This window comes from Mobula hypostoma, chromosome 1 (genome assembly GCF_963921235.1).
Source record: "Mobula hypostoma chromosome 1, sMobHyp1.1, whole genome shotgun sequence".
NCBI lineage: Eukaryota > Metazoa > Chordata > Chondrichthyes > Myliobatiformes > Myliobatidae > Mobula > Mobula hypostoma.
The window spans coordinates 20,434,834-20,459,294 of NC_086097.1; the positions used below are offsets into that span (position 1 = coordinate 20,434,834).

Sequence of the window (24,461 nt, forward strand, 5' to 3'; positions counted from 1 at the left end):
TGTCTACTGTTGGTCTCGGGCCAGTAGATGTATCTAGGTGACCTGTCCCAGCAACAGTGTTGAATCATCTGGCTTTATTTGTCCAGGTGCCTTCATAACTCTTTAAGAGACTCATCACTACCACCTCCTTTTATCTTGAAATGCCCTGGCATATCAATATTCTCAGCACTGATCTCCCTCTCCTCCACATCCATCTCCTGGGTAATTACTGATGCAAAGTTCTTATTAGGTACCTCACCCATATCCTTCACATCCAAGAAAATGGTTTCCCCCCCCCCCCCAATCTGTAAGTGGTCCTACCCTCTCCCTAGTTATCCTCTTCCTATTGATGTATGTATAGAATACTTTGGATTCTCTTCAGTCCTACTTGCCTGTCTCCACTTGGCTTTCCTAATTCCCTGTTTGAGTTCTTTACTGGCTTCCAGATGATTGTCAAGGGCTCTGTTTGATTTTAGCTTCCTAAGCTTTTACATACTTTTATTTTTTTTCTTGACTAAACTCACCATCTATCTCAATATCCAACGTTCTCTTACCTTGCCATCCTTGCAATTCCTTCTGACCGGAAGATATCTTTTCTAAAACGCTAAGCACCCATGCCTGTTCCTCTCTCAGACAAGTCTCTGTAATGGCCACCACATTATGGTTCCAGGTACTGTATACATTCTCTGATATTAAATTTGATCCATGATTAAAGTTCATCACCTTTACCCAAAATACTCCTAGCATTAAAATACACGTACTTCCAACTGTACGTGCTATCATATTTAGATCTTTGCTCCTGCCTGTTTTTACTGGCCCTACCATCTACCTTCCTCCCCATCCCTCCACTTTCTGACTTGATGCTTTGGTTCCCATCCCCCTGCCAAACTAGTTTAAACCCTCCCGAGTAGCCCAAGTGAACCTCCCAGCCAGGATATTGGTTCCTCTCCAGTTCAGATGAAACCCACCCGTCTTGTACCGGTCACCCCTGCCCCAGAGGAGGTTCCAATGATCCTACGATCTGAAACCTCGCTCCCTGAACCAGTTCCTCAGTTACTCAAGCAGGCGTTTTCCACGGAGGTTGTGTGAGATTAGAACTAGAGGTCCCAGGGTAGGGGTGAATGAAAGATAAAGTTTTTAAGGGGAACTTCTTCACTCAGTGTGGTGTGAGTGTGGAACGAGCTTACGGGTCCTGATGTAGGGGCCCGACCTGAAACGTTGACCACCCCTCTCCTCTGCCTCCACAGATGCTGTCTGACCTGCTGAGTTCACCCATCAGCTTGTTTTGACTTAGTCCTGTGAGTCAAGATTGCTTAATGCCATTTCCAGTACACGAGTGCAAAAAACAATAGTGTGTCTGCATCCGAAGAAGTACAAAACACAATACAATAAAGAACACAATAATAACAAAAATCAGAATAAATATAAATGCAGAAGGTAGTTGCAAACAGGAGAAAATCTGTAGGCGCTGGAAATCGGCAGGACGTAAGGGCCCTGAGGAAGTATCTCGGCCCAAGACGTCGACTGTACATTTTTCCATAGATGCTGCCTGACCTGCTGAGCTCCTCCAGCATTTTGTTTGTGTTACATAAGATAGTTTATCAGACTAGATTGGTTAATCGCCCATAAGGTGACGGTAGGCACAGAAATGTCTTTACATAAGGTGACTGACAGGAAATGATAAAGTAGTGGTGGTGGGTGGGTTTGTGGATGGAGGTGTAGATCAGCCTTACTGCTGGGGAAAAGTAACTGTTTTTGAGTCCAGTGGTCCTGGCATGGATGCTACATAGCCGCCTCCCTGATGGGAGGGGGGTAAATGATCCTTGAGCAGGGTGGGTGGGATCCTTCACGATGTTACTGGCCCTGTTCTGGCACCTTTTTGTATATACACTACTATACAGACGTCCTGGGCGCATGTATATAGCTTGGGTGTCCTGGAGTTTTGCACAGTACTGTAGTAATTTTAAGTATTGTTTTGTACTGCTGCCATTTTAAAAATAAAACAACAAATTTCATGACATACGTGAGTAATGATGTACTTGATTCTGCTGTGGGTCCCTATTGAGGACTGGGAGTGGGAAGGGGGTATGGAGAGGGGAATCGTGGTTGGGAAGAGGGGAAGGGTGAGAGGAAGGAGTGGAAAGCACCAGAGAGACATTCTGCCATAAACCAATTGTTCAGAATCAAACGACCTTGCCTGGTGTCTCAGGGCTGGTTGTGACTGCACCCACTCCACCACTCTTTCCCCCCCCCCCCAATCCCTGGCACTGCATCTCTGCCACCTGTCCCACACCCCTCCCGTGACGCTGCACCCTTGCCATTCCCAAAATCCTTTGCTCTCGCTGGGTTTACAAACTCATTCGCTGCTCCACTTTGACAAATACAGTACTGTACGAAAGTCTTAGATACTCCAGCTGTATGTATGTGCCTAAAACTTTTTTGCACAGCGCCCGATGTCTTTGACGGTGGGTAGACTGGTGCCGGTGATGCGTTGGACAGTTTTGACTACCCATTGTAAAGCCTTCCTGTCCACCACAGTGCAGTTTCCGTACCAGCTTTAAGGGCAAATTAAATCCGGATGCTACATGACGGTTATTTTGTGTTTTTTTTTCCCTTTGTTTCAGGTGAGGCTTATAATGATCAGCCGGATGGCAAAGCCAGAAGAGGTGCTTGTGGTGGAGAACGAACAGGGAGAGGTAGTTCGGGAATTCATGAAAGACACAGACTCCATCAATTTGTACAAGACCATGAGGGAGACCCTGGGTAAGTTCAGCTCCGCTGGTTTTAGCAGCTTGTATACAAGTTTTATGATTCTCCTCTTTCTATTAATTGTGCACTGTTGAATAAGTTCAGTTGTCTGTGGGGCACTGGAATTGATTTTGATATCTTTTGGGAAAATTGGGAGAACGTGCACTCAGTGACCAACATTAGGTGCACATTCTTGCCCTGGTATTGGGAAATAATGGGCTGACTGTAAATGTCAGTGGATTATCACCAGTGACTGGTGCATTGGCAAATCATCGAGCTGATCTGCTTATGGATCACATTTGTGGAAGTGAATTTCAGTTCACGGTGAGCTGTGTGTTTCCCTTTCAGTGTACCTCACGCATTTAGACTACGCGGACACTGAATGCATTATGACGGAAAAGCTGCACAACCAAGTGAACGGTACGGAGTGGTCGTGGAAGAACCTCAACACGCTGTGCTGGGCGATTGGCTCCATCAGTGGCGCAATGCACGAAGAGGATGAGAAGCGTTTCCTCGTCACCGTCATCAAGGTCGGTCAGTGCTGGAGTTGATGTGCCGCATCAATCCCTCTGCGTTTCAACCCCAGATCGGACATTTCGAATGGCTGTATTTGCGAATCAGTTGTATTATTATTGGCATGCGTTGTGTTGGGATTTGGGAATACAGGAAATTTGTTGTTTTGCAGCAGCAGTACAGTGCAGTTCATTAAAATTGTACTATATATATACAATACTATATAGTATATATACAAGGGGTGATTGATAAGTTCGTGGCCTAAGGTAGAAGGAGTCAATTTTAGAAAACCTAGCACATTTATTTTTCAACATAGTCCCTTCCTCCATTTACACACTTAGTCCAGTGGTCGTGGGGCATACGGATCCCTTTTTTGTAGAAGTCAGCATTTTGGACCTCCAGAAAGCGTCCACAGCAGGGGTGATGGATAAGTTCGTGGCCCAAGGTAGAAGGAGATGAGTTATACAGCTCTCGTTACATGCACATGCAGTTCAACTCTTTGAGTGATTGTGCAGAAAGTTTAAAGTTAATAACTCATCTCCTTCTACCTTAGGCCACAAACTTATCAATCACCCCTGCTGTGGACACTTCCTGGAGGTCCAAGACGCCGACTTCTACAAAGAAGGGATCCGTATGCCCCACGACTGCTGGACTAAGTGTGTAAATGGAGGAAGGGACTATGTTGAAAAATAAATGTGCTAGGTTTTCTAAAATTGACTCCTACCTTAGGCCATGAACTTATCACCCCTCGTACTATATATGATATATAAAATTGATATTTATTATATATATCTCAAAAAGAAAGTAAAATAGTGAGGTGGTGAATTGTTTGGCTACTCCTGAATTGGTAGTACCAGAGAGAATGAGGCTTGAGGGTGTAATATATACTGTCTTCAGTAGCTTCCAAAGGCTGCTTCAACATCTTCCAAATCTGTGATTTTTCCATTGAACGTAGAACAGTACTGCACAGTACAGACCCTATGGCCCATAATGTCCACCTTCTAATTTACTCCAAGATCAATCTAATCCTTTCCTCCCTGCCCACATAGCCCTGCATTCTTCTCTCATCCATGTCTTTTATGTCGCTGATGTATCTGCCCTGCCGTGTGTTCCACACACCTTCCATTCTCTGTAAAAGACCATCCCTCCTCTCCTTTCCTCACAACACCTGTGCCATGTGGAATAATAGGGGCAGCAAATATATCTGAAGCCCAGAGTTGTAGGTTATCTTGACAGGTGGCACACTGGTGATCTTTCATCATCAGTGGATCAAATTTCCAGAAGTCCCAACCAAACAAGCAAGACCCCATGTCCATCATAAAGTCTGCAGCACTTCGAGAGGGTGGCTCACCACTGCCCTCTTATGGTCAATTAGGGATGAGCATTTAATGCAACCGTTGTCTATGATGTTCCCATCCCAACTTTTTTAAAGTTATTTACACTTTGCCTTTTTTTAAGTGATATGTTAACTAGGTAAATTTACTGAGCCAGTGATGCAGAAAGAGAAGCTAGTAATGGGGACACACACTCATTAATTAAAGGTTAAAAAGATTAGGTTTATCTCACATGTACATTAAAACATACGGTGCAATGTATCTTTTTGTGTCAATGAGCAACACAGTCTGAGAATTGTGCTGGGGGAAGCGCACGTGTGTCACCATGGTTCTGGCACCAACATAACCCACAACTCATTAACCCTAATCTGTACGTCTTTGGAATGCGGGACGAAACCCAGAGGGTCACAGGGAGAATGTACAAACTCCCGTTACAGACAGCAGCTGGAATTGAAGCCTAATCGTTGACGACGCTGTAAAGTGTTACACTGGCTTCTGCACTACCACATAAGATCCATTATCAACAGTCGTGATTATCATAAGTACCCGTCTGGTTCACTTCATGATATTGGGGAAGGGGAATATGAAAGCCTGGTGCAGTTTTTGGCTTCACATCAGCAGCAGTCTGACTTTTAACTCCATTGAGTGTGGGGAATCCAGACCGACTATGAGAAATTAGACTTCCGTAGCCGCCTGTGGCTACAAACTCCAGAGATTCACCATTCTCTGGATTCCCACTTTTCCCACTATTCAGGGCGCTTACAAAGATAGGTGCATAAAAAGGGCCCGGACCACAAGCTGTTCCAGCTGCTACCATCCAGGAAATGGTACTGCAGCATAAAAGCCAGGACCAACAGGCTCAGGGACAGCCTCTTCCACCAGGCCATCAGACTGATTAATTCATGCTGATGCAACTGTACTTCTATCTTATATTGACTATCCTGTTGTTCGTACTATTTATTATAAATTGCTATAATTGCACATTTGAACGGAGACGTAACATAAAGATTTTTACTCATGTATATGAAGGATGTAAGTAATAAAGTCAATGCAGTTCAAGACAATAAGCCAATATGCATGTGAAGAGTAAACAAAAGAATAGGATACTTACTGTTGTATCTCTTTGCTTTGAAGGATTTGCTGGGTCTCTGTGAACAAAAACGTGGGAAAGATAACAAGGCCATCATTGCCTCGAATATAATGTACGTGGTGGGGCAGTATCCCCGGTTCCTTCGAGCTCACTGGAAGTTCCTGAAGACCGTGGTGAACAAGCTCTTCGAGTTTATGCATGGTGAGTGTATTTATGCGTGGTGAGTGTGTGCCACTGGCTTGTACTCAGTGTGGAGCTGGCAGCCTGTACTTTGACCATAAGACCATAAGCTATAGAAGCAGAATTAGGCCATTTGGCCCATCGAGTCTGTTCTGCCATTTCATCATGGCTGATCCATTTTCCCTCTCAGCGCCGATCTCCTGCCTTCTCCCTGTACCCATTCATGCCCTGACTAGTCAAGAATCTATCAACCTCTGCCTTAGATACACGTAAAGACTAGGCTTCCATAGCTGCTTATGGGAACCAATTTCAGAGATTCACCGCTCTCTAGCTAAAGAAATTCTTCCTCATCTCTGTTCTAAAAGTACACCCCTATATTCTGAGGCTATGTTTTCTGGTCCTAGACTCTCCCACCATAGGAAACATCTTCTCCACATTCACTCTATCGAGGTCTTTCACATTCAATAGGTTTCAATGAGATCACCCTTCATTCTTCTTAATTCCAGTGAATACAGGCCCAGAGCCATCAAATACTCTTCATATGTCTTATGGTGTTTGGACTTCGTGTTTACAGACAAATAGGTAACTTTTGGGAAGATTTACTCTACCAGTGCATTTTGAAGTTTGTATTGAAAAGGTTTCTTTTTCACAGATGTATCTAAGTAGCACTGGCTTTAGCACATCTTTCTGTGAGAAGACTTGATCCTAAATTTACAAGCTTTTTTTGGAGTGGGTATTTTTGGCTGTTAACTTGTTGAACAGATTTAACAAGAATCAGAAGGATAAACCAACCGTGTGTACAATTTCACAGAAGTGCATTGGTGTGGGAACATTGACAGCTAGCCTCTCAGTGAATCTGATCATCGTTCAACATTAATGTTTGTCTTTTTTTAGGGAAAAAAATCCAAAAATAGATGAAGAATTTGATTTAATTTGAAGCCAGGCTTTCATTTTAAAATCGAAGACGTTCCAAACCCCATGTTTTTGTTGATACAGAGACACACGATGGAGTGCAGGATATGGCTTGCGACACGTTTATCAAGATCGCGCAGAAATGTCGACGTCATTTTGTACAGGTGCAAGTGGGAGAGGTGATGCCTTTCATCGATGAGATCTTGACCAACATCAACACTATCATATGTGATCTACAGCCCCATCAGGTCAGCTCTTTAGGAGATGGTGCAATCTCTGGTGCTTTTTACATGATAAGAAAATCAGGGGATCTGGGTTCAGTGCAGGAGAGTGTTACTGAGGTGAATGCTCAGCCATTATCTAGATAAAGGTGGAGCAGATCTGGTGGAAGGGGGGGGAAGACAGTCTGCTTCTGCTATTCTTTTATACTGAGCCATTAAAATTACTTGCCCAACAGCTTTTGCAACTATACTCAGTGGTCATCTTGCTAGGTACGGGAGTGGAACCTGGTGTGATCTTCTGCTGCTGTACCTCATCCACTTTACAGTTCGACGTGTCGTCCATTGAGGGATGTTCTTCTTCACACCACTGTTGTAACATGTCATTGTCTGAGTTGCTGCCCCCTTCCTGTCAATGTGAACCAGTCTGACCATTCTCCTCTGACAGCTCTCATTAACAAAATATTTTCACCAACAGAACTACCACTCACTGGATTTTTTTTTCTGTATTTTTGCACCATTCTCTTCAAACTCTGGAGACCTGTGTGTAAAAATCCCAGGAGATCAATTTCTGAGATACTCAAACCACCCTGCCTGGACACTAACCATCATTCCACAGTCAAAGTCACTTGGAGCACATTCCTTCCATATTCTGAAGTTTGGTCTGAACAACAACTGAACCTCTTGACCATGCCTGCATGCTTTTGTGCAGTGAGTTCCTGCCACATGATTGGCTGACTAGACATTTGCATTAACGAGTAGGTGTACCTAATAAAGTGGCCACTGAGTGTATGTTCTGTGAGGTGAGCATGGCAATTGATAGCATTATGTCCTGATCATTTTAAAATGCTGTCAGCGAGGTAATGGAAGATGCCTGTAGCTCTGAAACACTGGCCCAAGTTTCCTCTCATGACCTCCCACCAATACAATATCCTGTCCAGCACGGGATACTGCTGAGACCAGAATCCTGAGCAGAGTTCAAGTTTATTCCCTTTCAACCGGACACATGTATACGGCCAAACAAAACAACGTTCCCCCAGACCAAAGTGCACAACGCAGTACGTATAACTCACGTACAACACCTGAAGTAATATTAGCACAAATAGATGCATAAATAATAAAGTAAATGAAAAGCTCATTCAGTGGCTCAGGCAGCAGCTGTGCAGGGAAATGGGCAGTCGATCTTTCATCTGGACTGAAAAACTGGAGAGGAGATGGCCAGGAGTCGAGAGGAAGGGTTGAGGCAAGAGCTAGTCCAGATGATACTTTGGGGGTAGCATGGTGGAAATGTTTCCGTTGCCAGCAACCCAGGTTTAAAGTCCCGCTGCAGTCTGTAAGGGGTTTCTACATTCTCCTTGTGACTGTGTGGGTTTCCTCCAGGTGCTCTGGTTTCCTCCCACAACCCAAATATGTTCAGTTGGCTGGGTGAATTGGGTCTGATTGGGCAGTGCAGACTCGTTGGGCTATAAGGACCCTTTGCTATGCTGTATCCCAAGGAAAAGTCTCAACTTTCATCAAAGGTCCACTTCCCTCCAGATGCAGCCAGCTGTGGAGTTCCTCCAGCAGTTAATGTCCATCTGGACCAGGGGTTCCCAATCTGGGGATGGTAGGGTTCCATGGCATAACAGAAGGTTGTCAACCTCTGATCTGGACTGTATTGTCGCTAGTTAGAAGGTGGTAATCCGTGCGGTTTCACTTACTTTTAACTGATTCAAGACCGTGGATTGCTCTGAAGGAACAGGGCAGCACTAACAGCATCATAAAACCAAGCTGCCAAAGTTGGGGTGGTGGGGAGGGGTGGGGGTAGGAGTTACAAGCTGGCAGGTGATAGGTGTAACCAGCTCAAGGGGAAGGTAGGCTGAAAGGGGATGAAACTGGGTGAGGATGGGTGAAAGAGATAAAGGGCTGAAGAAGAAGAATTCAGATAGGAGAGGCCAGTGGACCATGGAAAAAGGGGGAGGAGGGTGGGAAACCAGGTGGAGGAGGTAGCCTATCACCTGCCAACTTGTACTCCTACCTTTCCATTTTAGTCCTGATGTAGATTCCCAAAACATTGACTGTTTATTCCCCTCCATCAATGCTGCCTGACCTGCTAAGTTCCTCCAGCATTTTGTGTGTTGCTCAAGATTTCCAGTATCTGCAGAACCTCCCATGTTTCTGTGATACGGAGCTTGTTTCGGCATCTAATTTTAGACTTTCTATCATTTCTCCCCCCCTAACTTCAGGTTCACACGTTCTACGAAGCTGTTGGTTACATGATTGGAGCTCAAACTGACCAGACGGTCCAGGAACATCTGATTGAAAAGTACATGCTTTTGCCTAACCAAGTGTGGGACAGCATCATTCAGCAGGCAACCAAGGTAGGATGGACAATTCATTGTCGCACTGGGCCATCTAAATAGTTCAATACTAATGCAGGCTGTAATATTTTTAAATAAATTTAAAGAATGAAGATGTAGCAGAATGCTAGGGAAGCAGTTAGTGACAACACCAATGACCTGGATTCAATTCCACTGCTGTCTGTAAGGAGGTTGTAGATTCTCTTCACGACCATGTGGATTTCCGCTGGGTACTCTGGTTTCTTCCCGCATTACTGAGACGTACGGGTTAGTAAGTTAGTTGATCACATGGGTGTAATTGGGTGCTGCAAGCTCATTGTAACTGTGCTAGATCTCCAGATCTCTAAATGAAAATAAGCGTAAGATATAAATATGAGGCAAAGGACCACAATATGCTTATGCAAAATCTGACCTTTTAATCTCAAACAAGATGTTGCCATTATCTTGTTATCTCCACAGTTATGAACTGTGGTAGATATAGTCAACACTCCTGCTTCCATTCCCAGGAATATTGTTGAATTCTTTGTTCTGACTGAAACTCGTTGACTTTTATCCTAAAGATCGAGACCACTTCAATACACCACCGCGGGCAGTACGGTAGAGTGGCAGTTAGCACAATACTCGGCCTTTTTTCCTTGGCGCGACAGAGAATGAGAGGTGACCTTGATACAGGTGTATAAGATAATGAGGGGCATTGATCATGTGGATAGTCAGAGGCTTTTTCCCAGGGCTGAAATGGCTAGCATGAGAGGGCACTTTTAAGGTGCTTGGAAGTAGGTACAGAGGAGATGTCCAGGGTAAGTTTTTTACGCAGAGAGTGGTGAGTACGTGGAATGGGCTGCCAGTGATGGTGGTGGAGGGGGATACGATAGGGTCTTTTAAGAGACTCCTGGACAGGTACATGATAGGCATCTGTTAGTCTCATGAGACTATGGATTTGCGCCTTGGAAGGTTTCCAGGGCGCAGGCCTGGGCAAGGTTGTATGGAAGACCAGCAGTTGCCCATGCTGCAAGTCTCCCCTCTCCACGCCACCGATGTTGTCCAAGGGAAGGGCATTAGGACCCATACAGCTTGGCACTGGTGTCATTGCAGAGCAATGTGTGGTTAAGTGCCTTGCTCAGGGACACACACGCTGCCTCAGCCAAGGCTCGAACTAGTGACCTTTGAAGCACTAGACGAATGCCCTAACCACTTGGCCACGCGCCAACACTTAGGGCTATGGGTAACCCTAGGTAATTTCTAAGGTAAGGACACGTTCAGCACATGTTTGTGGGCTGAAGGTCCTGTATTGTGCTGTAGGTTTTCTATGTTCCTAATACTTCATAGCGCCAGCTGTGAGATCAGGGTTCGATTTCTGCTGCTGTTTGTAACAGCGCCAGTTTACTCTGGGTGTTGCGGTTTTCCTCCCGCATTTCAAAGATGTGTGGGTTAGGGTTAGTGAGATGTGGGCATGCTGTGTTGGTGCCGGGGGCATGGCGACCCTTGTGGGCTGCCCCTAGCACATCCCGAGTGTGTTGGTCGTTGATGTAAATGACGCATTTCATTATGTTTCGAATGTAAATATGACAAATAAAGCTAATCTAGTTTTTTTTTTTAAATCTCTTCTGCTTTCCTTCCTAGTTCAGTTCAGTTCAAGTTTAATTGTATTTCAACCATACATGGATAGGGCCAACGAAACAGAGTTACTCTGGGGCCAAGGTGCAAAACACAACCCCAGCAGTCACACACAGCACAAACCACATATAGTACCCTTAAGACAGCAAGCTCATATCAGATATCAGTAAAATACAGTCACGCAAAAAATATAGTCTGGGTCCATGAATGTTGCAGAAATCCGCAGTTGAACACAATACAGCTGGTCTCTGCCAAGTAGACACTGGGGGGCAGCACTGGCTCCAGCTTGGGTGCTGTGGCACACCGACTCTGACGCCACCCTCACTCCTGGGATGGCTGTCAGCAAGCAACACTGTGGCCTGAGTACTGGCACTCACTACGACAGAGTTCATGCAGTTCCCCCACCGTCCGCCAATAAGTCAGCGAGTCAGACTTGCAGCGTTAACAATGTCCAATGGGGTCTTGCAATTCCTGTTCCTGAATCATTCAGATAATGTACTTCCCCTGGGTTTAGATCCTTGAACCATCCCAGCATGTGGCTGATCCCCACCCCACTCCACTGTCCATGCTGGTTGGGTTTTTTCCCTTTCTCCTTTCTTCTATCTCCCAGTTTCAAAACAAATCTCCTCATTCCTTGGTCTGCGGCGACACTTCCAACTGCATTTTTGAACAAATTGCCTTCCCAAGTCCACAGTTACTCCCGGTCCTGCTGTGCTCTGTTACAACACTGTAGAATACAGTGTCGGGAAGTGTATGTTTTTGTGCACTTTGGTAGAAGAAATGAAAGGGTTGACTGTTTTCTAAATGGAGAAAAAAAATACAAAAAACTGAGGTGCGAAGGGACCTGGGGGTTCCTTGTGCATGAATCCCTAAAGGTTAATTTTGCAGGTTGAGTCTGTGGTGAGGAAGGCAACTGCAATGATAGCATTCATTTCAAAAGGACTGGAATATAAAACCAAGGATGTAATGTTGAGACTTTATAAAGCAAATGTGAGGCCTCACTTGGAGTATTATGAGAAGTTTTGGGCCTCTTGTCTTAGAAATGATGTGCTCAGACTGGAGAGGGTTCAAAGGTGGTTCACAAAGATGAGTCCAGGGTTGAATGACGTCATATGAAGAATATCTGATGGCTCTGGGCCTATATTCACTAGAGTTCAGAAGAATGAGGTGTGACCTCATTGAAACCTATTGAATGGTGAAAGGCCTTGATAGAGAGGATGAGAGGGTGTTTACTGTGGCGGGAGTGTCTGACCGGAGGACACAACCTCGCAGTAGAGGGGTGTCCTTTTAGAACGGAGATGAGCAGGAATTTCTTAAGCCAGAGAGTGGTGAAGCTGTGGAATTCTTTGCCACAGGCAGCTGTGGAGGCGAAGTCTTTATGGTTATTTAAGGAAAAGGTTGATAGATTCTTGATTGGCGAGGGCATGAAGGGATGCGGGAGAAGACAATAGATTGGGACTAAGAGGAAAATTGGATCAGCCATGATAAAATAGAGCAGGTTCGATGGGCCAAATGGCCTAATGTTGCTCCTATATCTTATGGAGATTTGCGAGCTGCTCAAGCACATCCTTGCGTGTGTTGATTGTTAACGCAAGTGATGCATTTCATTGTATGTTTCATTGTACAAATGTGATAAATAAATGAACATCAATCGGCTACTGAGTGGTTGAGAGGGGAGCAAGTCATTGAAAGATTTTTGTGTCGTTAACATCTGTAAACTTTCTGCAGACGATATTCTGTTCCCCGTGCCCGCAGCTACGACGTTGCTTTGCTCTACCTTCGAGTTCTTTGTGATCTCGGCCTTGACATGAGTCAGGGTTGGGGGCACACAGCATCTGAAAAAGCAGTGGGCATCCTCATCTGCCTATGTCGTGGCACCTACTCACTGTGTCAGAGGGAAGTGCATCAAGTTAGTGCGGTGGCTATTGTTTGCCTTCCATAGATTGGTGTCTCACTGGTGCTCTTTTTGTTTCAAAGAATGTGGATATTCTGAAGGACGCAGAGACGGTGAAGCAACTGGGGAGCATTCTGAAGACCAATGTGAGAGCCTGCAAGGCCGTTGGGCACCCATTTGTCATCCAGCTGGGACGGATCTACCTGGATATGCTGAATGTATACAAGTGTTTGAGTGAGAATATCTCAGCCGCTATCCAGGCAAACGGTAACGAACCATACCAGCTCTCACTTGAGAGACTATTTGGATAATTTTATGAAAATGATCAATTCTTTCCAAGGAAATGCAAACCTAAAACTCTTCCCTCATAAAGACGAGGATGGGGGTTGGGGGGGGGGTGGAATCAGTTGAAAGTGTCAGGATTGTCTTTAGATTTTCATTAAACGAGACTAATAGATGATTCTATGATAAGTTGGGGCCAGAAGGGGGCTATTCAACTTCTGGACCATGTTCCAGTGGTCAAAGACTTATTTCCACTTACCTCCCATTTCCTCATCTCCTTGAACATATTTTAGTTAATGAGTATTCATCAAAGACTGATGTAATGTTAGCTATTGACCTAAAAACTGTTCTTTGCTGGAGTTCTGCCATACTTCGTGCAGTTAATATCTTTACCTATTTCAACTCTGAAAAGCTGGATTCTAATTTTATCGTCTCTTGGTGCTGAACTCTCCGATCAGCTGGGAAACGTAGGCATTTTAATTCTCAGTAATATCTGTTATTTTTGCTCATGGCACCGTTGTACTTTCCTATTTCGGGTTTGCAAGTAATTGTTTGTTTTTGTCGGTTGAAGTGGGTTTGATTTTTGGATGAGTCGTGGTCTGAAACTATTAGTGCGCATTCAAGGGACAGAACCGGCTTCTCTAGTATCTGTGCTGCTTCCAATAATCTTTGTAAATAACCAGATTTTGTATACAGTGAACGGGTGGTTATAAATGGACTGGTCTGAGAAAGCCCAATAGGATAAAATTTAAAATGATTCCTCTTTTCTGCTTTCCATCTTGGCTTCACTTTGTTGGAAAACAACAGTTAAACAAATAAAGAGGGCTTTGTTACCAGCCAGGTTGTAGAAGGGATGGTTAGTTGATTCTGGAAGGTACCAAATTCTGAATCCTCAGGATGTGAAGGCTTATAGTTTGATAGGCTATTGCAGAGGTGTCCACCTTTCTGATGCTAAATTGAAGCCCCAGGTGTCCTCTCTGCAACCAATCCCGTGGCACTGTTTCAGAGGGCAGCGGGGGTCTTCTCTCTCCCGTCTATTATACCTCTTCCTCATCATGTGTCGTGTTGTATGATGTAGGTGAATGTAGTCTATGATTGTTCCCGGAAAATTTTTCTTCAGAAGTGGTTTGCCACTGCCTTCTCCTGGGCAGTGTCTTTACAAGATATGTGACCCCAGCCATTATCAATACTCATCAGAGATTGTCTGCCTGGTGTCAGTGGTCGCACAACCAGGACTTGTGATATGCATCGGCTGCTCGTACGACCACCCACCACCTGCTCCCACGGCTTCACGTGACCCAGATTGGGGGTGGGGGGGGAATGGTATGCTAAGTAGGTGCTACACCTTGCCCAAGGGTGGCTTGTTGGCTGGCAGAGAGAAGATTGTGCCTGACACCTCCTTTGATAGGGACTTGTCTCCACCCCACCGCCCACTATTATTATCGGCCAAAAAGATTATCCGGGAATTGTCACGCCTATTCTTCAGTGTGTAGAGTCAGCCACTGGCTGTTTCCTATATTAGAACAGTCACTGCATCTAATTGGCCATTTGATGTTGAATACTGAGTGTCGATGGAAGTTGGTTAACCTTATGTCTTGATCCAACCCTCCCCCCCCACCCCCATTCTTGAGTGCTGAGTATATACGCTGATGTTTTGGTGTTGGTGAGCTTGGAATTAACCCACACTCCTTTAGTTAGCCAACTGTAGCAAGTGGCAACAGAGAGTCGCCATTTGGGGTTCTTCCAAGTCAAGTTGAGTTTACTGTCATAGCTATAGCTGCATGTATGCCCAAATGCAGCGAAAGACGTCTTGCAGCATTGCATGCACTTCATATTAAAGACACCTTAACAGGACACGAATACAAATTACTGCAGAACTATTCAAGAGAGATCTCAATTGGAACAGCAAAGTCCCTTGTTGGGAAAAGTGCTTGTAGTGTTGCTATACTGAGATGGCGATTCAGGTTGTGCAGGTCGGCTCAGGAACCAGAAGGTTGAAGGGAAGTAGCTGTTCTTGAACTTGGTGGTGTGAGCGTCCGGGCTTCTGCACCTCCTGCCCAATGTGCGGCAATGGCAAGGCAAAAAGGGCAAACTTACTGCGCACGGGATATCGATCCAGTGACGACTGCATTGTTTTGGCCACCTGGACAGGTGGCAGGTTGTGAGCCCGATGACATCCTCTGCCAGGCACTACGGCATTGTACAAGATTAATAGAGTTGAAAGGGAAAGTAGATCAGCCATATGGAATGGTGAAGCACTAGATGGGCTGAATGGCCTGCTTCTGCTCTAATGTCCTGTGGCCTTATTTCAAAGAGCACAGAATATAATGATGAGCGATAGGCGTGATTGGAATAAGTGGCGTTGTCACCTCTAGCAGGCGATTAAGGAACACCACAGGAATTGTCGCCAACAGCTCAGCCCACGAGGAGCCTGTAGCTTCTGAACTTGCCAATTACAATGTATCCACTGGTGTAGATCATGCTGGGGTTACAGTGCATTATTTGAGAATTGCATACCGACTACACTCTGTACTGCAACATCCAGCATCTCCCTGGAGTGGAACAGTGTTAACGAGACTTGGCTCTGCTGGATGCTTTGGACATCTGAAGATAATGGGAGTTTGCCCTTTTAAAAGATGTTTGTCTTTCGCTCTGTTTCTCCCCGGATCAGGTGAAGTTGTTACCAAGCAGCCGTTGATCAAAAGCATGAGGACGGTGAAGAGGGAGACGTTGAAACTGATTTCGGGGTGGGTGAGCCGGTCTTCGGACCCGCAGCTGGTAAGTGCACGCGGTTCATCCTAACCACCTGGACTGATCCGTAGCTCCAGTTCCAATTGCAGTGCTTCTCTCAAAGGTTTCGTCCACTGCTGTAAATGAAATTCATTTAGGGCACTGATGGTTTTTATTGTGGTTTTTCTGTTCTCCAGTTTATGTGAGCTGACATCCTGTTGCCTTTTATCACCTAACACACTTTATCAAAGTTGCTGGTGAACGCAGCAGGCCAGGCAGCATCTCTAGGAAGAGGTACAGTTGACGTTTCAGGCTGAGACCTTTCGTCAGGACTAACTGAAGGAAGAGCTAGTAAGAGATTTGAAAGTGGGAGGGGGGGAGATCCAAAATGATAGGAGAAGACAGGAGGGGGAGGGATGGAGCCAAGAGCTGGACAGGTGATCGGCAAAAGGGATATGAGAGGATCATGGGACAGGAGGCCCAGGGAGAAGGAAAAGGGGGACGGGGGGAAAACCCAGAGGATGGGCAAGGGGTCTAGTCAGAGGGACAGAGGGAGAAAAAGGAGAGAGAAAGAGAAAGAATGTGTATATGAATAAATAAGTAACGGATGGGGTACGAGGGGGAAGTGGGCATTAGCGGAAGTTTGAGAATTCAATGTTCATGCCATCCCACTTTCAAACCTCTTACTAGCTCTTCTTTCAGTTAGTCCTGACGAAGGGTCTCGGCCCGAAACGTCGACTGTACCTCTTCCTAGAGATGCTGCCTGGCCTGCTGCGTTCACCAGCAACTTTTATGTGTATTGCTTGAAATTCCAGTGTCTGCAGATTTCCTGGTGTTTGCCTTTTACCACCTTCTGCTTCTGGGGAGGCACACTGCATAACTTTTTGGGGAGAATGTGCATGCTGGGCCAAACCACCCTGTCCCTGATGGAGTGCAGTGTAGGGAAGTGTATGGTTATGTACTTCGGAGGTTCCTCCTGAGTGCATGTTTCTGGACTTCTGTAGCTCATCTAATTCAAGGTCTGACGTGTTGTGCATTCAGCGATGCTCTGCTGCACATCACTGTTATAATACGTGGTTATTTTAAGTTACCGTTGCCCTTCTTTAAGCTTGACCCAGTTTGGCCATTCTCCTCCGACCTCCCTCAGTAACAAGGTGTTTCCGTCCACAGAATTGCACTCACTGGATGCTTTTGGTTTCTCACGCCATTCTCTGTGAACTCTAGAGACGGTTGTCGGTGAAAATCCCAGAAGTTCAACCATTTCTGAGATACTCAGACCACCCCATCTGGCACCAGCAGTCATTCCACGGTCAGAGTCAGTTAGATCACATTTGTTCCCCATCCTGATGTTTGGGCTGAACAACTGAACCTCTTGACCATGTCTGCGTGCTTTTATGCATTGAGTTGCTACCACATAATTGGCTGATTAAATATTTGCATTAATGAGCAGGTGTACCTAATATAGCGGTTACTGAGTGTACGCTGCACATTGCTGCCTTCCTATATTAATATCCAAGACTGGAACGTGAATAGATACAGTCCTCTGGAGCAGGAGTCTCTCCTGGTATACAGTACTGTGCAGAGGGCTCAGGCTCATGTATATAGCTGGGGTGCCCAAGGCTTTTGCACAGTACTGTATTTGTCAACGTGGAGTGGAGAGAGAGTTTGTAAATCTGGTGGGAGCAAAGAAAGTTGGGAAAGGTGAGGGTAGAGCACTGCGGGATTGGGTGTGGGACAGGGGGCAGAGGAGAGCCGGCGTGGGGGCTGTCGCAGGTGCAGACACACCCAACCCTGAGACACCAGGCAAGGAAATTTGATTCCAAACACTTACTTTGATCATTACAGAATGCTTCTCTAGTGCTTCCCGCTCCCTCCCCTCTCCCTGCCCCTTTTCCCAACCATGATTCCCCTCTTCCTGCCCCTTTCCACTCTCAGTCTACAATAGAGACCCAGATCAGAATCAGGTTTATCATCACTCGTGTGTTATGAAATTTGTTTAATTTTGTTGCAGCGGTGCAATACATAAAATTATAACAGTAATGTGCAAAAATCTTGTCAGAATTAATCTGTTTAAGCAGCTTGCACGGCCCTTTTAGTCTCATGTGAAAACTGGCCGGCCTCGCTCTGCTTTAGACCCTTCACAGGCTTCACTCTCCCTGTCCTCAGGTTGCGGAAAACTTTGTGCCCCCGCTGCTCGATGCCGTGTTGATCGACTACCAGAGGAACGTCCCCGCAGCCCGCGAGCCCGAGGTGCTGAGTACCATGGCCACCATAGTGAACAAGCTGGAGAACCACATCACGGCAGAGGTCCCGCAGATCTTTGACGCCCTGTTTGAGTGCACGCTGGAAATGATCAACAAGGTAGTTGGTGGTCTGATCAGCGGAAATGTGACTTCTAACTTTTATTTCATTTAGAGACAGCGCGGTAACAGGTCTTCGCAGAGCCCGTGCCTCCCAGTTAAACCCATGTGACAAATTAACCTGCTAACCCTGACTACGTTGGAATGTGGGAGGAAACTGGAGCACCCAGGCTGTCACAGGGAGAGCATACAAACTCCTTGCAGTCAGCAGCAGAGTTAAACATGGAGTTAACCGTAAGACCAAACGATATAGGAGCAGAATTAGGCCATTTGTCCCGTCGAGTCTGCTCTGCCATTTCATCATGGCTGATCCATCTTCCTTCCCAGTCGCAATCTCCTGCCGCCTTCCCATATCCTTTCATACCCTGACTAATCAAGAGTCTTATCAAACTCTGCGTTAAATATGCCCAATGACTTGGCCTCCTCAACCGCCTGTGACAACAAATTCCACAGATTTACCGCTCTGCGAACCTGTGGAATTCTCCTAATCTGTGTTCTAAAGGTTGTCCTTGTATTCTGAGTCGGTACCCTCTGGTCCTAGACCCTCCCACTACTGGAACGTCCACTCTGTCTAACCCTTTCAACATCCTGTCTGAGATGTAAGCCTGTGTGTCCCTTTGCTCAGTTTTCTAGAAGGGGCCACGGGCCCCCAGCGTTCTGAGTTCATGGCCTGTGTTGTCAACTCAACCACAGCTACAGCTAGTTTGATGGTAAAGTATGCCGGGCACAGCTGTACGTCTGGTTTCTGATCCATTTGCCCCACTCCTGCGACGCCTATGTTTTGGACAATTGGGTACGTGCAGGCGTACCTGCTCCGAGCAGCCCAGTCTAAGGTCTATCCTGATGGTGTGAAATGGCTGTGTAGGTGTGGTATGGATTATTCTCTGAGGCAGTAACATTATCTCTGTTCTGTTTTTCCAGCCAGGAGATTACTTGTTTCAAAAATGTCACAATAAAAGAAAGAGTGGAACCTGTCAAATCTAATTTTATTGGATGTATTGCATATTCGTGAGTTCAGACTCACTAATGTTAGTCTTCATTTCCCACCCACGTTTGCCCATGAACTGTTTCAGAGGGCAATACAGAGATTGCTCCATCTAGACTCCCATATCGAGCAGACCAGGTAGGATGGCAGTTAGTCTTCCCTGAAGGGACTCAGTGGACATTCGGTACAATATTTTTATTCCAGGTCTGATGCTGAATTTGTATTCATTAGCTTCGCGATGAGCTTGAGTACAGATTCATGTTCTGTTTTCTTCAACTAGTTCAGACATTTAAACCTTTCTCCAGCATCTTCAGACTCTTGTGTATTTAGGACTTATTTTGTTATTCTATGAACTTTGAGTACTGACATATCCATTCCCCAAGTTGCAAACGTAACGTTCTTTGATGTTTGCTCTCAATGCTGCCACGGGTGCTGACCTAACTCTAAATTCTATTACAACCAATTGTCATGACAAATCTCTCTTCTAAATGGGTGGTGTAAGTACATGGTGGGAGATTGTTTGATATGCCGTAGTGAGTGTCCTGTGTTCTAATTTTATTGCCTTGTGAACAGCACTGGATTAAAAAAAAAAGCAGGAGTGTTTCTGATTTGGAACACACCATTTTTGGGAGTTGAACTGAATGCTGTTTTGCCCTCCTTGGGTACAAGTTATTCTGATTGCTACCACTGACCCTCCTATAGGCATCTAATACGGAGACAAGATGTGAATGAAGGCATGACAGAGTCACAAGGCTAGAAAAACATAATACTCCACACTCTTCCCCTCTGTTCGTGTGAAAGATTTATCCAGATCCCCCTTGGATTTGGACTGTGTGTAATTGCCATATATTCTCCACCCTTCCTGCGTTCCTCTGATTCAACAAAACACATCAGTTGATCATTAAACCTCAAACACGTGCTTCAAAACAAGAAAGAAGTGCTGCAAATGTGCTTGGCAGAGTACAAATGGCATTTTAAAATGCGCAAGTTGTATTGTTCTTCAGTGAATTTGGATTAGGATTAATGGGCATAGACTCTTTAACATTGTGTGCTTATGAAAACACAGGGCAGACAATACAAAGGTTCAAAATGTTGTATTTTCAAGTATTTAATTTTTCTTTCTTCCCCTCTAGGATTTTGAGGAGTATCCCGAGCACAGGACTAACTTCTTTCTGCTTCTTCAAGCAGTCAATAGTCACTGTTTCCCTGCCTTCCTGAACATACCTCCAGCCCAGTTCAAATTGGTTCTTGACTCCATTATCTGGGCTTTCAAACACACCATGAGGAACGTGGCTGACACAGGTACGAGGTGCTGCGGGCTTTGTATTCTCAGACTTCATGCATCACTGGGACAGTGTGGATTTGGGTCAAGTTTGTAATCATGTGCTCAAGTTCGGTGAGCCACAGTACAATGGAAGCTTGATGTAGATGAGGTTAAGGTTTCAGATTAGCTTTATTTGTCACGTAGACGATGAAAGGTAGTGAAATGAGTCGTTGAGGCAAGGACTTGATGGGCCAGAATGGCCCCATTCTATTCCTGTGCCTTGTGGTTTGCAGCAATGACCAACAGAGTCTGAAGGTGGGCTGGGGGCAGCCTGCAGATGTCGCCACGCTTCCTGTGCCAACGTGGCATGCCCACTACCTACTAACCCGTATGTCTTTGGAATGGTTGCTTCAGTTCAGTGATGTTTAACACAGAAACATTGGAAAGGAAACTCCTTTTAGGTTGCGGGGAGAGGGTAACGATGCAGTGAACCAGAGGGAGTTTCTGAAAAGATTAGAGTGATCTGATGGCGATTACTGCTGGAGAGAGGGTACTATCGGGTCTGGAGATATTTCCCACTGCATGCTGCACAAGTCAAGAACGAGGCAGAAATTGTGTGGTTACAGCCATTTTATTAGATATTCTTAAAGAAATAACAGTAAAGCACATAACTAGAGGGGATGGGTTCAGCGTGAAAGGTGAAATGTTTAAGGGGAACGTGTGGGGGGGTGGTCTCCCTCACTCAGGGCGGTGAGAATGTAGAATGAGCTGCCAGTGCAAGTGGTAGATGTGGGTTTGATATCAATGTGGATGGGAGGGGTACGGAGGGCTAAGATCTGGGTGCAAGTTGATGGGACTAGACAGAATAGTTTGGTACGGACTAAATGGGCTGAAGGGCTTGTTTCTGTGCTGTAGGGTTCTATAATTTTATGACTCTAACACAGCAACAGATAACTAAGTTTAACTAATTCACTCCAGCAAGGAATCTGTTCCTCATCTCCCTAATACGAAAAACTGGTTTAAGCCAGGCAGATAGGGGAATCTTCTGATCGGAGCAGCCTGTGAGGCAAGGACAGTCCTGTCAACCCAGACTCACAGGCAAAGACTCGAGAAAAGAACCAGCTATACTGCGAATGACTAGAAACTCACCGAACATTTACACACAAATAAGTATAAGCAAGTATAAAGAAAGTTAAACTTACCAGAAAAAGAAAATATCCATGTAGGCCCTAATCCAACAGCAGAAGGAAATGGCAAAGGATTCCCCTAGATTTTTAATCGATGATTGTCTGCCTTGCGTTGTGAGTGGCGTGACTATTTTAACTCTGTTCTCTCCGGGTGTCTCTCTACAGGTTTGTCCATACTCTATACCTTGCTGCAGAATGTCGCACAAGAGGAAGCAGCTGCTCAGAGCTTTTACCAAACCTACTTCTGTGATGTTCTCCAACATATATTCTCCGTAGTGACAGACACATCTCACACTGCTGGTGAGTTGCATTTTACTTTCAGTCTGGTCCCTTCCCATGCAACGTTATGGGTGTAGAGTACGACGGAAGGCTCCTTCAGCAAGGTGCTGGGTTAACGTTGGAGCACTAGGCAAGGAGAAGGGAGGTGGGATGTGGTACAAGTCTCAGCAATGCTGTTTAGATCTGACTCTGTCGCTCGTAGAATGTTACAGCACAGCTACAGGCCTTTTGGCCCGTGATGTTGTACTGACCCTTTGTCCTACAATCTAACCCAACATAGCCCTCCATTTTCTATCATCCAGTGGTTCTATTTACCATCAGAGAACGTATTCCATATACAACATGAAATTCTTACTCTCCGCAGACATCCTTGAAATGGAAAAAACCCAAAGAATGAATGAAAGAAAAAACGTAAGATCCCCAAGTCCCCTGCCCCCTTCCACGCATAAGCAGCATCAATCCTAACCCCGCCCCGCACTTACTCTAGCATAAAGCATCAGCATTCCCTCCACCCACCATACTAGCAACAGCAAAGCCCCCAAAGAGAGACCATGGTCTACAGTACGTCAAAAACTAACTGTTCGTTCCAACAATTTGACGTCCCTCAGGCTCCCTATGATGTGACCTGAACTGAGCACAATATTCCAAGTGTGGTCTATCCAGGTATTTATAGATCTGCAATGTTACATTGCAGCCCTTGAGCTCAGTGCTTTGATTAATGAAGGCCAATACACCGTATGCCTTCTTAATCCTAACAACTCTACAGCAACTCTGAGGAGTCTATGGACATGGACCCCAAGATCCCTTTGTTGCTCCACACTTGATGTAGAACTGAAAGGTGCGTAGCTCTCTGACGGAGGAGTTTTCTGTACTGTCCCGAGGGGTCTCGGCCTGAAACGTCGTCTGTTTGTCCATCTTCATAGATGCTGCCTGACCTGCTGAGTTGCTCCAGCGTTTTGTGGGTGTGTGTGTTTTACATGCTAGCCTTCATTGGTCAGTAGGTTGAGGACAGGAGTTGGGATGCCACCAGATGCTGGTGAGATCGTGCTTGGAGAATTGTGCACAGTTCTGATCGCCCATCTATGGGCAGGATGTCAGTAATCTGGAAAGGGTGCAGGAAAGATTCGTGAGGTTTGTTACCGGGACTGGATGGTTTTGAGTTCCAAGGAAAAGCTGGAGGTGCTGGGATATTTTCCCTGGAGCATAGAGGCCTGAAGGGTGACCAAGGAGGCATAAAAAATCATGAGGGGCATGGATAAGGTGGATGATCCCAGTGCAGGGAAATCTTGAACAATAAGGACATAGACACGGTGAGAGGGGAAATATTCAGAGAAGACATGAAAGGCAGGCTTTTCACACAGACGGTGGTGGGTCTGTGGAGGGGGCTGCCAGAGGGAGTGGTGGAGGCAGATGCAGTTAAAATCCTCTAAAGACATTCGAGCAGGTATGTGGATAGGAAAGGCTTTGAGGAATATTGGTCAAATACAGGCAAGTGGGACCAGCTCAGGTGGACATCTTAGTCAGCATGGATGAGATGGGCTCTTTCAGTGCTGTGTAACTCTTTGACTCCCACCACCCTCGTTCTAAACTTCATGTTTAATGGATTCCTCTCTCCACCAGGGTTGACGATGCACGCTACCATCTTGGCTTACATGTTCAGCTTGGTGGAGGATGGCCGAATCACTTTGTCTCTGAGCCCATCGACTCCCAACGTGAATAATCAGATCTTCGTGCAGGAGTTTGTGGCCAACCTGCTGAAAACTGCCTTCCCTCACCTCCAGGAGTAAGTGCTGATAGATGAAAACGTAACGTGGTGAAATTGATGCCCTGTTCCCTGAGCCGTGCTAGTGGGTGGGGTGGTGAAGATGTTGGAAAGTGTGCCCTTCCTGAAGAAGGGTCTTGGCCAGAAACGTTGACTGTTTACTCTTTTCCATAGATGCTGCCTGGCCTGCTGAACTCCTCCAGCTTTTTATGTGTGTGTGTTGCAGTATCTTTACAAGATGGCTGACCCCAGCCATTATCAATACTCCTCAGGGATTGTCTGCCTGGTGTCAGTAGTCATATAATCAGGACTTGTGATTTGCACCGGCTGCTCGTACGACCATCCACCACCTTCATGTGACCCTGATCAGGGTCCGGGGCGGGGTGGGGGGAGGGTTGCTAAGCAGGTGCTATACCTGGGAAGGAGCACCTTACATCTCCTTTGATAGAGACGTATCTCCACCCCATCACCACTACTACGTCCACTCGGACCTAGGGGCCGGTGTCGGGCATGATGAAGGACTCTCCACTTCTCCCTCTCCCTCATCAGTGTGTTCAGTTCATCTACATTAGCCACGCCGCTGTCTTCTAGGAGCGTGTTGACCATTGTTTTGGTGCCCAGGGTTCATCCTCCCGTGCTTGGGCTCCCATATGATGACTAGGCTGGCAGGTAGCTTGGGGTGGCGTAGACAGTGCCCCGCTAGTTGCAGTCTTCTCATCTTCACCCCACCACCAGTTTTATTTAATTTATTTATTGGCCCCTCCCCCCATTATATGCTCATTTTTTTTTGG

The 24,461-nt window shown here is 45.8% G+C and overlaps 1 protein-coding gene across 5 annotated transcripts in view; it reads left to right on the top strand.

Annotated features, from left to right (window-relative positions):
- Positions 1 to 24,461, top strand: part of LOC134344502 (exportin-1-like) — a 129,368-nt gene that overhangs the window by 94,591 nt on the left and 10,316 nt on the right. For all 5 annotated transcript variants that reach the window (XM_063044407.1, XM_063044422.1, XM_063044441.1 and 2 more), the window contains 11 exons: positions 2,604 to 2,742; positions 3,076 to 3,257; positions 5,709 to 5,865; positions 6,841 to 7,004; positions 9,200 to 9,334; positions 12,905 to 13,088; positions 15,775 to 15,881; positions 18,000 to 18,194; positions 20,312 to 20,480; positions 21,795 to 21,929; positions 23,529 to 23,691. In XM_063044407.1, coding sequence (XP_062900477.1) covers positions 2,604 to 2,742; positions 3,076 to 3,257; positions 5,709 to 5,865; positions 6,841 to 7,004; positions 9,200 to 9,334; positions 12,905 to 13,088; positions 15,775 to 15,881; positions 18,000 to 18,194; positions 20,312 to 20,480; positions 21,795 to 21,929; positions 23,529 to 23,691 — 1,730 coding nt within the window. The remainder of the gene's footprint in view (positions 1 to 2,603; positions 2,743 to 3,075; positions 3,258 to 5,708; positions 5,866 to 6,840; positions 7,005 to 9,199; positions 9,335 to 12,904; positions 13,089 to 15,774; positions 15,882 to 17,999; positions 18,195 to 20,311; positions 20,481 to 21,794; positions 21,930 to 23,528; positions 23,692 to 24,461) is intronic.